The sequence below is a fragment of the Macaca thibetana genome, chromosome 8 (genome assembly GCF_024542745.1).
Source record: "Macaca thibetana thibetana isolate TM-01 chromosome 8, ASM2454274v1, whole genome shotgun sequence".
Taxonomy (NCBI): Eukaryota; Metazoa; Chordata; class Mammalia; order Primates; family Cercopithecidae; genus Macaca; species Macaca thibetana.
In genome coordinates this window covers 78,820,131-78,836,688 of record NC_065585.1, presented here as the reverse complement: position 1 = coordinate 78,836,688, position 16,558 = coordinate 78,820,131, and the positions used below count along the sequence as shown (strand labels likewise).

At 41.8% G+C, this 16,558-nt stretch overlaps 2 protein-coding genes across 2 annotated transcripts in view; one reads left to right on the top strand and one right to left on the bottom strand.

Annotated features, from left to right (window-relative positions):
• PDE7A (phosphodiesterase 7A) overlaps window positions 1-5,786 on the bottom strand; it is a 128,279-nt gene extending 122,493 nt beyond the window's left edge. The window contains exon 1 of the mRNA XM_050802060.1: window positions 5,136-5,786. Coding sequence (XP_050658017.1) covers window positions 5,136-5,273 — 138 coding nt within the window. The 5' untranslated portion in view covers window positions 5,274-5,786. The remainder of the gene's footprint in view (window positions 1-5,135) is intronic.
• VXN (vexin) overlaps window positions 1-16,558 on the top strand; it is a 965,102-nt gene that overhangs the window by 260,711 nt on the left and 687,833 nt on the right. The window lies entirely within an intron of this gene.

Genomic DNA, 16,558 nt, shown 5'->3' with positions numbered 1-16,558 from the left:
GATGTTGGGTAGACAAGAGCCCTTATAAATGAGCACGGGACATGCAAATAAAATTTCACAAAAGAGCAAATACAAACAGCACAAGCAATACTTCAGAACGCACACTTGCTTACTGCAATTTAAAACAAACTCAGTGTACCACAGTACATCTACTATAGTAGCAAAATGTTTATAAAATGTCTAATAATATATGATTGGAGATGAAACACAGAGAATCACATATTTTGGTAATATCGAAGTATAGATCCTTTTGAGAATGTCAAAAGATGTTCTTACCTTTTGACCCACCCTAGTGATTTTAAAGATTTTATCAAGCATGCATGAAGGTGTTCATTAAACGAAGTTTTGCATACATCAACAAAAACCTAAAAACAAAAAATGTTCAACATTCAGAGAATGTGTTGCTTATAGATTAACACGACTTCACTCTAGTTTATTAAGTAAGACAATACCTCTGCTCTGCCAACTAAATAGCTGCTAGCCATATGTAGCTATTTAAATAAAACTGAAGTAAAAATTCATTTCGTCAGTCATACTAGCCACATTTCAAGTGCCCACTAGCCACATAAGGCTAGTGACTATCATTGGATAGTGCAAAAACATTTCCATCATCACAGAAAGTTCTACTGGACAGCTCTGATCATATCCACATGGGCCATCCTCCTTCCTCCTCCCGCTACGTTCACTCATTTGTCTAGAAACAACTGCTTAACCTTCAGTCCTCGGCCTAAGCAAGCCTCAATGATTACGTAAGGCTAACCCTGATTTAAACCAGAAATTTAGGCATACATTCCTTATCGTCTCATAACACTTTGATAACTCCAGTATAATAATTACCCCACATATAATCATACCATTTTCTCTATCACAATTCTGTAAGTTTCCTGAAGGAGGAACCAACTTTTATCAAAGGGGCTTTGAACTATTCTGGCACTCACAGGACCTGGATAATTTGTCATATACTAAGAACACTGCTAAAGAGAGAATGGAAATAATGACTGTAGTCGAAAAATGGTTGTGTATAAGGAAGGGTATGCATACAAAGGAAAACTTGGTTAGGCTGGCAGTGTTACAAATGATTAAGACAACAACAACAAAAAACTACTACAAGCTCAGTATCACTATCCAAAATGCTTGGGACCAGGAGTGTTTTGGATTTCAGACTTTTTTGGATTTTGTAGTATTTGTGTATACATCATGAGGTATCTTGGAGATAGGACCCAAGTCTAAATACAAAGATCATTTAGATTTTATATACACCTTATACACATAGCCTGAAGGTAATTTTACACACTCTTTTATTTTGTGCATGAAACAAGGTTTGTGTACACTGACCCACCAGAAAGCAAAGGCATCTCATCACCCATGTGGACGATCTCATCACCCATGTGGTTGATCCGTACTTGTTTGGCATCACCATCATTTCTGACTCTGAATTTATATGCTAGTGATAAGCAATCACTTCTCACACTTATTCACACAAAAGAACTTAACGGTAAACAATATGACATACCATTAATACAGTGAGAAAATACTGTGTTTAGGATAACCAGGCAGCACAGTAGCAGCCCCAGAATACCTGCATCAGCTGCTCAACAGCAAAAAACAACAGCAGAATCTCTGTCTCCGTATCAGCACTCAGAAAGTTTCCATTTGAGGGCATTTTGGATTTTCAGACTAGGGATGCTCAGCCTGTAATTCCTTACATATTCTCAACACATAACACAAGGAGCCTCACTCAAAAGAAGGTATTCTATGAGTACATATTTGTGAAGTATTTCTTTAAAAAAAAAAAAAAGACAAATGCTAACTTAGAAACAATATAAATTAATGATAGATTTCTAAAAATTAAAACTCAAATTTCTAACCCATATAAGATTTGCTTCCAGTGTACAGAAAATCTGACTGAATAATTCCAACTGCAGTGCTTTGGCATACTCATCAATATACTCACTCAACTTTCACATCTACCAAGAACCTACCTATGCAAAGTACCATAGATATGATGGTGAACAAGACACAATTTCTGCCTCCACAATATTTTTTTTCCAAATATGAATGTTATTCTTAAACATGAATCTTTAAACTCAGCTCTCAACAATAGATATCCAAAAACGACAAAGAACAAGCTTCACCTACTTTATCATTCACTAATTCAAAAAACTCATATTAACCATTTGAAATAGTATACGTCCTACTTTAAAACAAAAAATTAACGCCTCATTTACTTGGCACCCTTAGAAGATCTGGTGTTCCACATAAATGAATTTTTCAGGTAACTCAAGCTTGTCCATTTCAGCACCAATACTTAAACTCTTTGGCATGGAAATCTTTTAAAAAACAAAACAAAACAAAACAAAAAACAGTACAAATCTTTCAACTTTAAAAAACAGGCGCTATTAACATTATTCTGACTGAAACTTACTGTGTTGTACAACACTCAAGCCCCTGAACTAAATGTCCCAGGGTGCTTGTAAAAGTTGCTGGCTTCGAAGAGTTTTGCTTCGAACAGTTTTTCTTCTGACCCCTGGCTTTTGGTGTGTCTGCTGTCAACCTTTGCTGCTGTCAGTGTGAACTGACTCTGGCAGCCTCCCACCCCACTTCAAATTTGCTGCTACTTGGAAAACAAGTTGTGTCAGAACTTTGCCTAAAACACACTGGCTTTGAGACAATCTCCAAATCAATGTTGGTCACTCAGTCTTTTCTGTGTATTACTTAAACTATTATAGTCTGCAGTTACAAGTTCCAAACCAAGTTTTGGATAAAAGAATTTGTGCTGTACCTTCATGCTCCCATATTGTCTTCATATTTAAAACTGATGCTCAGAGATAATTTCATTACCTATTCATTCATTCAACAAATATTCATTAAGTACCTACTAGGAGCTGGGCTCCAATACTATGGTGACAATAAGGAAATGAAAAGGAAGGCTGCCAGTTTTAAGCATATTTTAAAGTACAAAAACTGTAATTATTTTACTTGAAGTCTGTTTTTTTTTGGGAAAAAAAAAGGGGGGGTGTTTTTTTTTCCCTAAGCCTCTTAAAAATTGCAAAACCTGTTAAACTTTTTATAACTTCTGTACATTCAGGTTTAGGAACTAAAAATTTAAGGGTAAAGAAAGCATTTGATTAAACCAAATGTTTATTTTACAAGCTCTAAGTAGGATTCCAAGATTTTCTGTCTCCTTTCTTTTTCCTATTACAAATTCCCATCTAGGCCTAAAGAAACCAATATCAACATATGCTTTATTATTAAATGATATGCAAAGTCTTGATAATGATAAGTATGTCCATCTCAGCATCCACTAAGTTTACATTTACCACAATGTTAATAGAAGAAAAAGTGTTAATTGAGGAAAATTTCTGTCCAAAGTTTAAGAAGTTCCTATATACTTCACTTTGGGGTTCAGAAATTTTTTAAAAAGTTGTAAGGGTTAGTAAAATATGGTGTAACTCTACAATATTTGCTTCATCTGCCACAATCATATTTTTAAAATTCCATTACCCATTTAAACCTAAGGCTAGAAAAATGAACCAAGAAGTGGAGCTTAAAATTGGTCTCTGTGGATTAATTAAGACATCAGGAAAAACCCCTGGCATCAGCTTCATTTTGATTCCTTGGAATCTTCCTTCTCATTCATTTTCTCCTCAGAGAGCACAAGAACTTTATTCACAATTTATAATTGTATGAATAATCAGTGATAGCCTTTATTATTCAGATATAACTGGAAATGAGTTGCTAGTCATGTGCCTGCTGATCTGAGGAAGTAAAATAATATTTAGAAGTGAAAAACATTACTTTCATTAAAAATCTTTAACTACTACTATTAAAAACCTTCTTCAGCAGTGCATTAATATTTCCTCAACATTAATTCTGGAATCTGAACATGCTTTAAGTGGTACTAAAAAGGCAGATCACAGGTCTAACCTTCAAAATAACCATGTAATATTATTCTAAATGACACATTATAGTAATTTTCACAAGTCTGCTCTGACTTCATTAGCATACTACCTTGTGCTGTGAAATAAGTTTTAGTTTAGATAAAAAGGATTCACAGAGAAACCGAAATATAGGCTCTTGCTCCTTCTACAACCACTTCAGGCAAAGAAGTAAATGACAAATATTTACTAGACACTTATTACACTACCAGGTGCTGTCCACACTACCTGCAAACACACACACACACACACACACACACACCCCTTGCTCAAGATACAATACAACTGGAGAGAGAACATACACTCCCATAAAAGATAATATTAACCAATAGGAAAAATTTGATTTTAAAAGTGATCATTAGCCATAACTTCTGGCAGCAGAAAGTGAAGGCATTCAGTTCAGATGTAAACAAAATTTTTTTTACCCCTCTGTTTTAAGTCTGGCAATCAAAATTAGCCAAACCTAAGGAAGTGGACCAACGGCATCACCACAGGAAAAAAACAGAAATGTTCAGGAGCAACTGGTATTGGACCACTCAAAGTCTTCCCATCAGTGCACATCAGTAGTTTCTCTCCTAAAATCTCCTTATCAAATTAAAAACAAAACTGATTCCTGGCTATGAACTTTGCAGACTTCTTCCTCTGATACCCAGTACAGCCCAACCACAGAAACGAAGGAGTCAGGGAGACGACAGCAACGGGGCATCTAGGCCTATTGTTCAGAGAGAACCGCAGGACCAGGCGAGCGCCGCGGGGTGCGCGGGAGCTGGGGGAGGAGAGGCGCGAACCCCGTACAGGTGTGTGTATGGGAGGGGGGACAGGTATGTTGCAAGGCGGGGGAGCACAGGTGTACTCAAGGGCCACAACTAAGAAATAAAGACTCAACTTCCAGACCGAAAAAGAGGAGGGCGGTCATTCCTGAGGCTTAAACTGCTGGGCACGGAGGGTGACAGGCCTGGGGAGGCTGTGATGAGAGGATCCCGGAGCCCACTAGTGTGGGGTTTTGGGGAGGCGGAGAACTGAGGGGGGACAGCCAGGAGGATTCAAAGAAAAGGCTCCCCAATCGAAAGGCCAGCCTAGAAATCCCCAGACAATGGACAATGCGCGGGCTGGGGGATGTCGCGGAGGTGAAGCTGGGTGGGCAGAGGGAAACAAAAGAGAGAAGCCCCCAAGTGTGGGCCCGGCGGCGGCGATTACCTGAGAGAGCTGCCGGGGATTGGGGCAGCCGAAGAGCGCGGAGCTGGAGCTGAAGCTGATGGCTCCTCGGCGGCTGAGGACGTGCTGGGGGACCGGCCTGTCCAGGGGCAGTACCGGCAGCTGGTAACATACTTCCATTGAATACACCCGCCCTGCCTCCGCGCGGCGCCCGCCCTGCCGCGGCCGCCGGCCCCTGCACTGGGAGGGGGCCGCGGCTCGGGGGCTCCGGGCCGAGACGGGGGCAGGGCGGGCGGGGGCCGACCCTGGGCCGGGTAGCCGAGCTCACGCCTCCCCAACCCCAGCCCTCCGCTCGGGCCGCCGGCGGGAAGGTTCTGCGGCGGCCGCGGCGCCAATTACCAGGACCGGCGCGCGCCTAGCTCCAGGCGAGGGGCGACGGGATGCAAGCGGGGCCAGCACTAGCAAAGTCGGAGAGCGAACCCCGCCGCCTTGGGGCTCCTCGGCCGAGAGGAGCAGGTACCCGGACTGCAGAGTTCGAGTGGAGCACTGCCGGAGCAAAGCGGTGCAAGAAAAGACGGCTGGAGCCAGCGACCAGACCCAGGGGGCGGGGGCACTCAGTAGCAGCGACCAGCTCGGGCCGCTGCCGCCGCCGCCGCTGGAGTCCTGCCCCTCCCCTCCCCTGGAGCCTGACTTCACTCCGCCGCCGGCGCGAGCCCGGCGTAATTCACACTTTGCAGCCGCGGACCCTGCGCCAACCACGGCTGCCGCCACCGTGACGTCACGACGCCGCGCCGCCGGCCCAGCGCCCCGCGCCGCCGCAGCGCCCAGGGAGACTGGTCAGCGACCGAGAGCGACAGTAGCCTTCCTTGTGTTCCGCACCCTAGAGCTCTGTCGGAGTCCCCTCCCGACAAACGTTTTCTCCCATCTATCTCATCCGCAGTTCTCTTCACGCCCTGCCATAACTCCCTCCCCTAGCTCCTCGCAAGCCAAGGCGCGTGCGCACGAGGCCCCAGGGTTTCGGGGCATCCCCCTGAGCGCTAAACTCGTGCGTTCCAGCGCCCCGAGGGCATGGGGTGGGTTCATCCCGCGCTAGAGGCGCTGTTCCGGCTTGCCGACCCTAGAAACCCAAAGCACGCGGCGCAGTAGCCCTCCTCAGCCCTGACCGCGGGGTCACTTCTGGCTTTTCCCTCCTTGTTCCCATTCATGGGCTTCGCTAGAGACCGCTGCGGCAGTGACGTCAGCGGGCCGCGCAGGCATCGTCCTCCCCGCTACGTCACCGCCAGTCCCTTGGTGGGGCCAGGCTCGCGCGCTCCGCTGGCAGGTGCGGCCCCTGGGCCATCCCGAGCCCGAGGGGCGGAGAGGGGAGCCGAGAATTCGGAAGTGAGAAGGGGGCCTGGAGACAACGGGAAAAAACCAAGACTGAGAAAGAATTATGGGTGAAAAGAATGAGAAAGAATGATACTGAGAAGACAAAGGAAAAAAGTAGACTTCATGGCCCTCTACCGAAAGCGTTGTTTGTTGGCTTTCGATTTTTTGAAAGCTAGAAAAGATAAAGAGCTCTTGACCTGATTTGTCGGCTAGATGTATAATTTAAGTGTTCATTTTGTCACATTTCTCACTAAACTGTCCAAGCTTTCAGCATCAACTGATTGTTTCTAACGCATTCCGGCCTTTGGGATTTCAGCCTGAACAACCTCTGCCCTGGCAGAATTGTTGCTTTGGTTCAGTTCTTAGGGCACCCACCCTTCTACTGATTTGAGATGACTAGCCACTGACAAGGTGGGAGGCCTTTGAAAGCACTGCATAGCTTCCACTGGTGATGAGATCATGTACCAAATGCACATAATCTGGTAAATGAGCAAAAGTAGACCTTTTATCATCTTTGCATGGCATCTGTTTCTTTTCTCTTGCTAAAACTTTATACCTCCTACGTGGATATTTTTCTACCTGTCTGCTTTCTACTATTAAAAGAACTATAACCCCCAACATGGTCTTGTGGAGTTGTCTTCATTAGATGATGTAAGCTCCTCTTTAGTACAACTGATCCAACTCATCTTTGAAATCTGAATTACTCCCACAACTTCTAGAAAGATGTATTGAGCGTCTACTATATGCTTGGGATTATACTGAGCACATTTTCCTACGTTATCACATTTACTTCTCACAAAAGCCTCGTGAGGTAATTAGTCCCTGAATTGAGAATAGGCTCATGGAAACAAAGTTGCCCTAGACCTTAGACAGATAAGTGGGAAGAACTAACCTCAAATAATGTTTGAATTCTGTGTAAATCTAAACATCCAGGAGGTGATATTGGTGTGATATTACTGTGTGCCACATAAAATAACTATATTACATTTAATAACATCTAAGAGACCCAGGTTAATTAAATCATTTAAGGACAGAGCGCTAAGTAGATAACTAAAAAATGCATCCCCTTTCAACATAGTTACTGTTGTGCACCTGTGAACCAAGAACCGTGATGGGCATTCTACATACAATGTTTAACTTTACCCAACACGATAGCCACGTAAGTCAGGTAATTTTATCCTGATTCTACAGATGAAGAATCAGATTACAAGACTGTAAGTCATTTGCCTCAGTGAACTCTGGTTTATGATTTCAGAGCCATGCATTTTCCACCATACCACACAGTATCTTCTCCAGAGTTTTTCAGTTGTTTACAGTGTTCTTTACTGTGTTGAGGAGCCTATTAATCAGGTTCTTCAGAGAAACACAACCCATAGGATGTACATATAGAGAGAGGGAAAGAGAGTTATTTTAAGGAATTGGCTTACGTTTTTGTGAAGGCTGGCAAATCTGAAATCTGTAGGGCAGGGCAGCAGGCTGGAAATTCAAGTAAGAGTTGAAATTGCAGTTTTGAGTCTGAAATCTGCACAGCAGAACCACAGGCTGAAAATTCACACAGGGTTTCTACACTGGAGTCTTGATGCAGACCTGAGTCATCCTCAGGAAACCTAAGTCTTTGTTCTTAATGCTTTCAACTCTTTGGATGAGGTCCACCCACTCTATGGAGAGTAATCTGCTGAAAACCAATTAATTATAAATGGTAGTCACATCGACAAGTATCTTTATAGCAACATCTAGACTAGTATTTGACCAAATGACTGAACATCATAGTTTAGCCAAGTTGATACATAAAATTAACTATCACAGGGAGCAAAGGTTAAACTTAAATAAAGAAATGCTATTACTTTCTGCAATAAAAAGAAAAGTACCTGAGAAAAAAGTAACAAAAACTGCAAAATTCTTATGAAGGAGGCTTTTACATGGTTGAAACATAAAAGCTGACTTGAATATTTAGGAAGTATTCACATGAGACACAAATATCTTCACATTATGTGTCCATTTAATGTTTCCAACATGTTTTCCTTCCCCAAACCTCCTTGTCACCAGTTTTCTAATCATATTCCTTCCAAGGTCCAAACCATCTATCTAAGCAGTCAGATACTGCTCATGAATCAGTATAGACCTCTACATATAGCTATTCCCCTTTCTGGACAAAATGAACAATCAGGTACACTGCTCCAAGTTCTGCTGACTGGGAGTATTTCTCTTCACTGCCTCTAGAATCACCACAGAGAGGGGCCATCATGTTGTAGCTGTCCACTGTCCGCACCATAAAATTCAGAACTATCTGTAAATCAGTTGCAAATATTTTTCTTAACAGGTTGTAGGGGACCAGATGCCTTAGATGCCTTCTGGCTCCAAGGTTTCTGCTGAGAAATTGAATAATAATCTCAATGAGGTTCCCACGAATATAAAGAATTGCTTTTCTCTTATTGCTCTCAAAATTCTATCTTTGTCTTTTTTTTTTCAAGAGAGTGATAATGTCTTGGTCTGGGTCTTTTTGGGTTTGTCATACTTGAATCTGGCTGATCTTAGATGTCTAAACATGATTTCTATAAATTTGGGGAGTGTTCTGCCATTATTTCTTCTAATAATCTCTCTGCTTCTTTCCCTTTTCTTTCTGAAAATCCCATAATGCATGTATTAGTCTGCTTGATGGTATCACATATGTTCCTTAAACTCTGTTCACTTTTCTTTATTCCTTTTTATTTCTGTTTCTCAGAATTTATAATTTCACATGTACTATAGTCAAGTTCACTGATTCTTTCTTCTGCCTATTCAAGTCTGCCGCAGAACCCCTCTAAGAGATTTTTCAACTTGGTTATTGTGTTTTTCAGCTTCAGAATTTGAATCCATTTTATAATTTCTATCTCTTTGCCAATGATTAATTTTGTTTACATATTGTTTTCCTGATTCCACTTAGTTCCCTGTCCATATTTTCCCTTAGCTCTTTTAGCATATGAAGGACAGTTATTTTAAAGCATTTGTTAGTAAGTCTAATGTCTGTGTTTTTTCAGGGAAGTTAACTGCTACTTTATTTTCTTTTTGAAAGGGACATATTTTTCTGGGTTTTTGAAATATGTCTTGTGGGGGTTTTGTTGTTGTTGTTGAAAATTGGGCAGTTGAGAAAACAGACACCTCTTCCAGTCTTTGCAGACTGACCCTGTGCCAGGGAAGTTTTTCACTAATTAGGTGGTCCACAGTTCTAAGCCTTAGGATCAGCTTAAGGAGAAAGCTTAAGAACTTACAAGTTCTTTTATGAGCATGCATCTTGCTCAGGCCATTGTGTGGCTTTTTAAATTTCTCTGTGTACACAGCTGCTTTTTAATGTCTTATTTTCCAAATGAGTCTCTCCTTGAGGCCTTTCGTGGTCTCCACCCATAATGTCTCACCCAGGTGCCTATGAGCCAGTCTCCCTGCAACTTTCCCAAGCAGGAGCCACTGCTTCTTCCTGTGACATCTGAGTTAGGCAAAGCAGAGACCAGTCCTTCAGGCATTCCCTGGTAGGTTAGAGCATTACAAATAAAAGTCTGCTCTGTTCCTACTGATTTATAGTTTTGTTTTGTACTGTTTTTATCTGGCTTTGGTGTCGGGGCAATATTTGCCTCATAAAATGAGCTGGAAAGGTTTCATTACAGTTCCATTTTCTGAAAGTGTTGGTGTACAAAAGTGGGATTACTTCTTCCGCAGATGTCTGATAGGGTTCACTAGTAAAACTCTCTGGACCTGCACTTTTTATTGTGGGAAGATTTTAAATGACTAATTCAATTTATATACCTGATGAATCTTATAAACTAAGCTCTATGTAACCCCAAAAGTAGTCTCCGAGGTTGCAGGCCAAAATGTTAGAAGTGGTGGGATTGTGGTTTTTCCTTTTCTTTTAAAATGTCATCCTAATCAATTTTATTTGCCAAATTTTCTAAGATAAACCTATATTATTTTATAACAAAACTTATTCATAACCTGGGCAACATGGTGAAACCCCGTCTCTACAAAGAAAATGCAATGATTAGCCAGGTGTACTGGCATGTGCCTGGAGTTCCAGCTACTCGGGAGGCTGAGGTGGGAGCATCACTTGAGTCCCGAAAGTTGAGGTTGCAGCGAGCTGTGATTGTGCCACTGCACTCCAGCTTGGGCAACAGAGCAAGCCCCTGTCTCAAAAAAAAAAAAAAAAAAAAAAAAAAAAAAAAACCCAGTTATTTATTAAATATATAAACTGTGAGTAAAAATAAAATGTCTATAATGTGATGATAAACACACAATAAAATAAAAGGGTAATTGAAGAAAAAATTTCACTTGAGGGTTAGTTCCCTAGACTATTTAGTAGTCCAACACTAATCAACAAGCACTTCTATAGTAGTACACTAATGAATTACCAGTCGGAAGATTTCTAGCTAAACACAGCAGATTGTATACATGTATTGGTCTGTTCCCTCTTCAAACTCTCCTAAATGACACTGAAAGAGAAACTAAAGCATTAGTTCAGGACAAAAAGAAGGAGAAATGAAAACTGATGAGAAGTTCATGTTTTGGAAACTGAAGGTGATGAGTAAGTTATACATGTCTAAGCAAAACAGAAAGCTAAACCCTGAGCTCACAAGTGGAGAGGGCTACATCCAGCTGATATCTGCTGCGGAGACCCAGGACAGTCTCAGAAATTAGAGACCCCACCCATCTTGCAAGGCAGGGATCCACATGGGCTGAAAAAGAAAAGATCAATTGAAGTTCTTTATAACAAGCGATCAGAACCTCAGATCTCCTCCCCAAGGCTGTGCAGACAGGTAACTTGCTCTTCTTCACCTCGGCAGAAAATTGGATGGACTGACCCAAACAGGCTCTGGACTTGGATTCACCAGGCAGAACTGACGGTGAGGTGAGAGTACCATATGCAAACAGGTGGCATAAGTGAGAGTCTGCATACTTAGTGACAGCCAAGTTTATTTCCTCCAGGCAAGAGCCTGGAAGATTCCTCTTTCAAAAAAAATGAAAGTTTTGTTGGTGTTGTCAGTTGGGAGTCTTCCGACCAAGTAAATGGGTCCACACATAATTCTAAAGTAAACCCCACCCATGTGCAGAGAGCTTTTAAACAGCACCTCATTCTTAAACATGAAAGAACAATCAAGCATTATCAGAATTTTGAAAAATCCTATAGCATGAGAGATGATAGAAATGAACAGCAAAAAGAAACAAGGGGAAACAGAAACAACACAGAGAAATCCCTTCCAAAAAACCAATAATATTCTTAGAGAGATAAGAAGTTATAAGGTATAAGGGCAGAATGATATGAAACAAAATAGTTCTTTTAAATTAAAACTATAATAGCAAAAAATTAAATATTTAACGAATGGGTTAGATGATAAAGCTAAATATATCTTCCCAAAAGTAAAACAAAAAATTAAAGATACAGATAATGTGAGAAAATATATTAAAATTAAAGTCCTAGTCCAGGGGGTTAAATGTCCAAATAATAATGATTTCAGAAAGAGAGAATTGAGAAAATCATGGAGAGGAAATAATTTAAGAACATTTAGCAGAACCGGAAGGCACATTTCCAGATGGAGATTGCCAAGTCTGTGCTTAGAATAATGGACGGAGAAAACATAGACACCAAGGGATAGTGTTGTGAAATTTTAGAATACTGGGGACAAAATTAAGAACTTAAACATCTTCCAGGGAATATACGTAAAAACAGGCCACATACAAAGGACCATGAATCAGCAGAGCAAAGCCCCTCTCAATAGCAAATTTGGAGGTAAAAGGTAAAGAAAGCCTTCAAAATTCTGAAGAAACATGATTTTCCATCTAGGAATCTGTATACCTGCCCATACTACCAATTTAGTGTGAAAGCAGAATAAAGATAATTTTCAGACATTGAAGAGCTCCAGTATGTAGCTCCCACTGCACCTTTTTTCAGGAAGCTATTAGGTAATGTGCTCTAGAAAGAGGAAGAAGGATACCATGCAAGGGAAATACGACAATGGAGCAAACATGGGCATCAACACAGGGGAGAGGGGAAGGAAGTCCCAAGTGATAGTCCCTGAGTCACAGCACCAGAGAGGACTGAGACAGCAACAAGGCCACATGTGAGCAGGAGGATGGAAGCTCTGGGAAGAAAATGGAACCAATAAGTCACCTGTAGTAGCTAAACACAGTGAGAGAAACTCTGGCAGAGAGTTTGGGGATACATTTATTATGACGACATAGAAAATTAAGCCAATAAATTTCAATTAATAACACTGAGAAAAACAAGTTGTAAAAGAAATTTAATCATCATACATTATACGACTGGTTTATAAACTATTCATTACATATTCACAACAATATAATCACTGAATATTGATTTAACAAAAATACGGTGTTACAGCTAAATATATTGAGAGGTGGAAGGGGATGAAAAGTGTGTGTCTCCTTGGGTGATATTGGAGAGCCAAATTTTCATCTTACACAGTAGAATATTAATAGATAATATAAAAAATTGAGATGTGATATATATATGCATTTTTTTCTTTTTCTTCTTCTTCTTTTTTTTTTTTTGAGATGGAGTTTCGCTCTTGTTGCCCAGACTTCAGTGCAACAGCATGGTCTCAGCTCACTACAACCTCCACCTCCCGGGTTCAAGCAATTCTCCTGCCTCAGCCTCCCAATTAGCTGGGACTACAGGTGCCTGCCACCATGCCCTGCTAATGTTTTCTATTTTTAGTAGAGACAGGGTTTCACCATGTTGGCCAGGCTGGTCTTGAACTCCTGACCTCAGGTAATCCAGCCACCTCAGCCTCCCAAAGTGCCAGGATTACAGGCATGAGCCACTGCGCCTGGCTGACATGTGATTTAATAATATGAAACTAAATCCTTGTAAGAAACAACTAAAAGCAGTATATATTCTTGCCATAGCAGAGCAAAAATTGATAGTGCATAGGGATGGGACAAGATGCTGCTAGGTTTATTATGACATCATCAACTGTTGAACTCTAAAAGCTATGTACATGCATTATGCTTTTCATTCAAAAAATAAAAATAATCATATTATGTTGAGTTGTGTCCCGCAAAAGACATGAAGGAGTCCTAACTCCTGGTATGTGTCACCTTATTTGGAAATAGGGTCTTTGCAGATGCAACCACGTTAAGATAAGGTCATGCAGGATAAGGGTGGACCCTATATCCAATGATGGTGCCCTTATAAAAGGAGGGAGATTTGGAGGCACTCATACATGCAGTGAAGAAAGTCATATGAAAACAGAGATGGAAACTCAAGTGGTAACTATACAAGCCATGGAACACCAAGGACTGCCGGCAACCACCAGAAGCTAGGAAAGAGGCGTGATCAGATTCTCTTCTAGAGCATTCAGAGGGAACCTGGCCCTGCCAACACCTCCATCTTAAACTTCTGACCTCCAGAACTGTGGGAGAATACATTTCTGTTGTTGTAATCTATCCAGTTGATGGTCATTTGTTACAGCAGCTTTAGAACACTAATATAACCATGTTAATTCTGGGTGTCTGAATTGGAGCAGGAAATGTTTCACAAAGCGTCAGTTCCTCTAAATTCATTTCTACACTTGAGGTTAAATAACACAATAATAACAACAACAACAACTAATCAATTTAGTTTTTTGTTTTTTTTTTTACGGCACAGTAGAAAATCCATCTGTTTAATTAAGGGATGTGGGAGGACTAGAGATATGGAATAACAAATTTTAGTTGCTAGTTATAAACATTGAAGTGAATGCCTGTCTGAAATTGACTTTCTGTTTTTAAAAACACCTCTCAGTTTCCCTGCTATCTCTGAAGAAGAATGTAAAGAACAAAGGGCCCTTTCCCTCACACATCATGCAATAACAATGTAAAATATTGAACAGAATAAATCTTACTCAAAACAGCAAAATCTTTTACAGTGAAGCTGAAAATCAATTACTAAACAATTTTTTGCACTAACAAATATCTCTGAACTTAATTGCAATTTTTATATAAAATAGTGACAGATTTAAAGAAAGCACCTGTATTATTTACATTTTCTACACTCTTAATTCCAGTGCCCTCTCTGCTTAAAATTAGTTTAAATAGGGCCAGGCGTGGTGGCTCATGCCTGTAATCCCAGCACTTTGGGAGGCCAAGGTGGGCAGACCACAAGGTCAGGAGATCGAGACCAGCACAGCTAATATCGTAAAACCCCATCTCAACTAAAAAAAAAAAATTAGCGCCGGGCGGAGCAAGATGGCCGAATGGGAACAGCTCCAGTCTCCAGCTCCCAGCGCGAGCGACACAGAAGACAGGTGATTTCTGCATTATCAACTGAGGTACTGGGTTCATCTCACTGGGGAGTGCTGGACAATCAGTGCTGGTCAGCTGTTGCAGCCCGACCAGCGAGAGCTGAAGCAGGGCGAGGCATCGCCTCACCTGGGAAGCGCAAGGGGGAAGGGAATCCCTTTTCCTAGCCAGGGGAACAGAGACACACAACACCTGGAAAATCGGGTAACTCCCACCCCAATACTGCGCTTTAAGCAAACAGGCACACCAGGAGATTATATCCCACACCTGGCCGGGAGGGTCCGACGTCCACGGAGCCTTCCTCATTGCTAGCACAGCAGTCTGTGATCTAACCACAAGGCAGCAGCGAGGCTGGGGGAGGGGCGCCCTCCATTGCTGAGGCTTAAGTAGGTAAACAAAGCCCTGGGAAGATCGAACTGGGTGGAGCTCACAGCAGCTCAAGGAGGCCTGCCAGTCTCTGTAGACTCCACCTCTGGGGACAGGGCACAGCTAAACAACAACAACAACAACAACAAAGAAAAAAGCAGCAGAAACCTCTGCAGACGCAAGCAACTCTGTCTGACAGCTTTGAAGAGAGCGGTGGATCTCCCAACACGGAGGTTGAGATCTGAGAACGGACAGACTGCCTGCTCAAGTGGGTCCCTGACCCCTGAATAGTCTAACTGGGAGACATCCTCCACTAGGGGCAGACCAACACCCCACACCTCACATGGTGGAGTACACCCCTGAGAGGAAGCTTCCAAAGCAAGAATCAGACAGGTACACTCGCTGTTCAGCAGTATTCTATCTTCTGCAGCCTCTGCTGCTGACACCCAGGCAAACAGGGTCTGGAGTGGACCTCAAGCAATCTCCAACAGACCTACAGCTGAGAGTCCTGACTGTTAGAAGGAAAACTAACAAACAGGAAGGACACCCACACCAAAACCCCATCAGTACGTCACCATCATCAAAGACCAGAGGCAGATAAAACCACAAAGATGGGGAAAAAGCAGGGCAGAAAAGCTAGAAATTCAAAAAATAAGAGCGCATCTCCCCCTCCGAAGGAACGCAGCTCATCGCCAGCAATGGATCAAAGCTGGACGGAGAATGACTTTGACAAGATGAGAGAAGAAGGCTTCAGTCCATCAGACTTCTCAGAGCTAAAGGAGGAATTACATACCCAGTGCAAAGAAACTAAAAAGCTTGAAAAAAGAGTGGAAGAATTGATAACCAGAATAATTAATGCAGAGAAGGCCATAAACGAATGGACAGAGATGAAAACCATGACACAAGAAATAAGTGACAAATGCACAAGCTTCAGTAACCGACTCGATCAACTGGAAGAAAGAGTATCAGCAATTGAGGATCAAATGAATGAAATGAAGTGAGAAGAGAAATCTAAAGAAAAAAGAAGAAAAAGAAATGAACAAAGCCTGCAAGAAGTATGAGATTATGTAAAAAGACCAAATCTATGTCTGATTGGGGTGCCTGAAAGTGAGGGGGAAAATGGAACCAAGTGGGAAAACACTCTTCAGGATAACATCCAGGAGAACTTCCCCAACCTAGTAGGGCAGGCCAACATTCAAATTCAGGAAATACAGAGAACGCCACAAAGATACTCCTCGAGAAGAGCAACTCCAAGATACATAATTGCCAGATTCACCAAAGTTGAAATGAAGGAAAAAATCTTAAGGGCAGCCAGAGAGAAAGGTCGGGTTACCCACAAAGGAAAGCCCATCAGACTAACAGCAGATCTCTCGGCAGAAACTCTACAAGCCAGAGGAGATTGGGGGCCAATATTCAACATTCTTAAAGAAAAGAATTTTAAACCCAGAATTTCATATCCAGCCAAA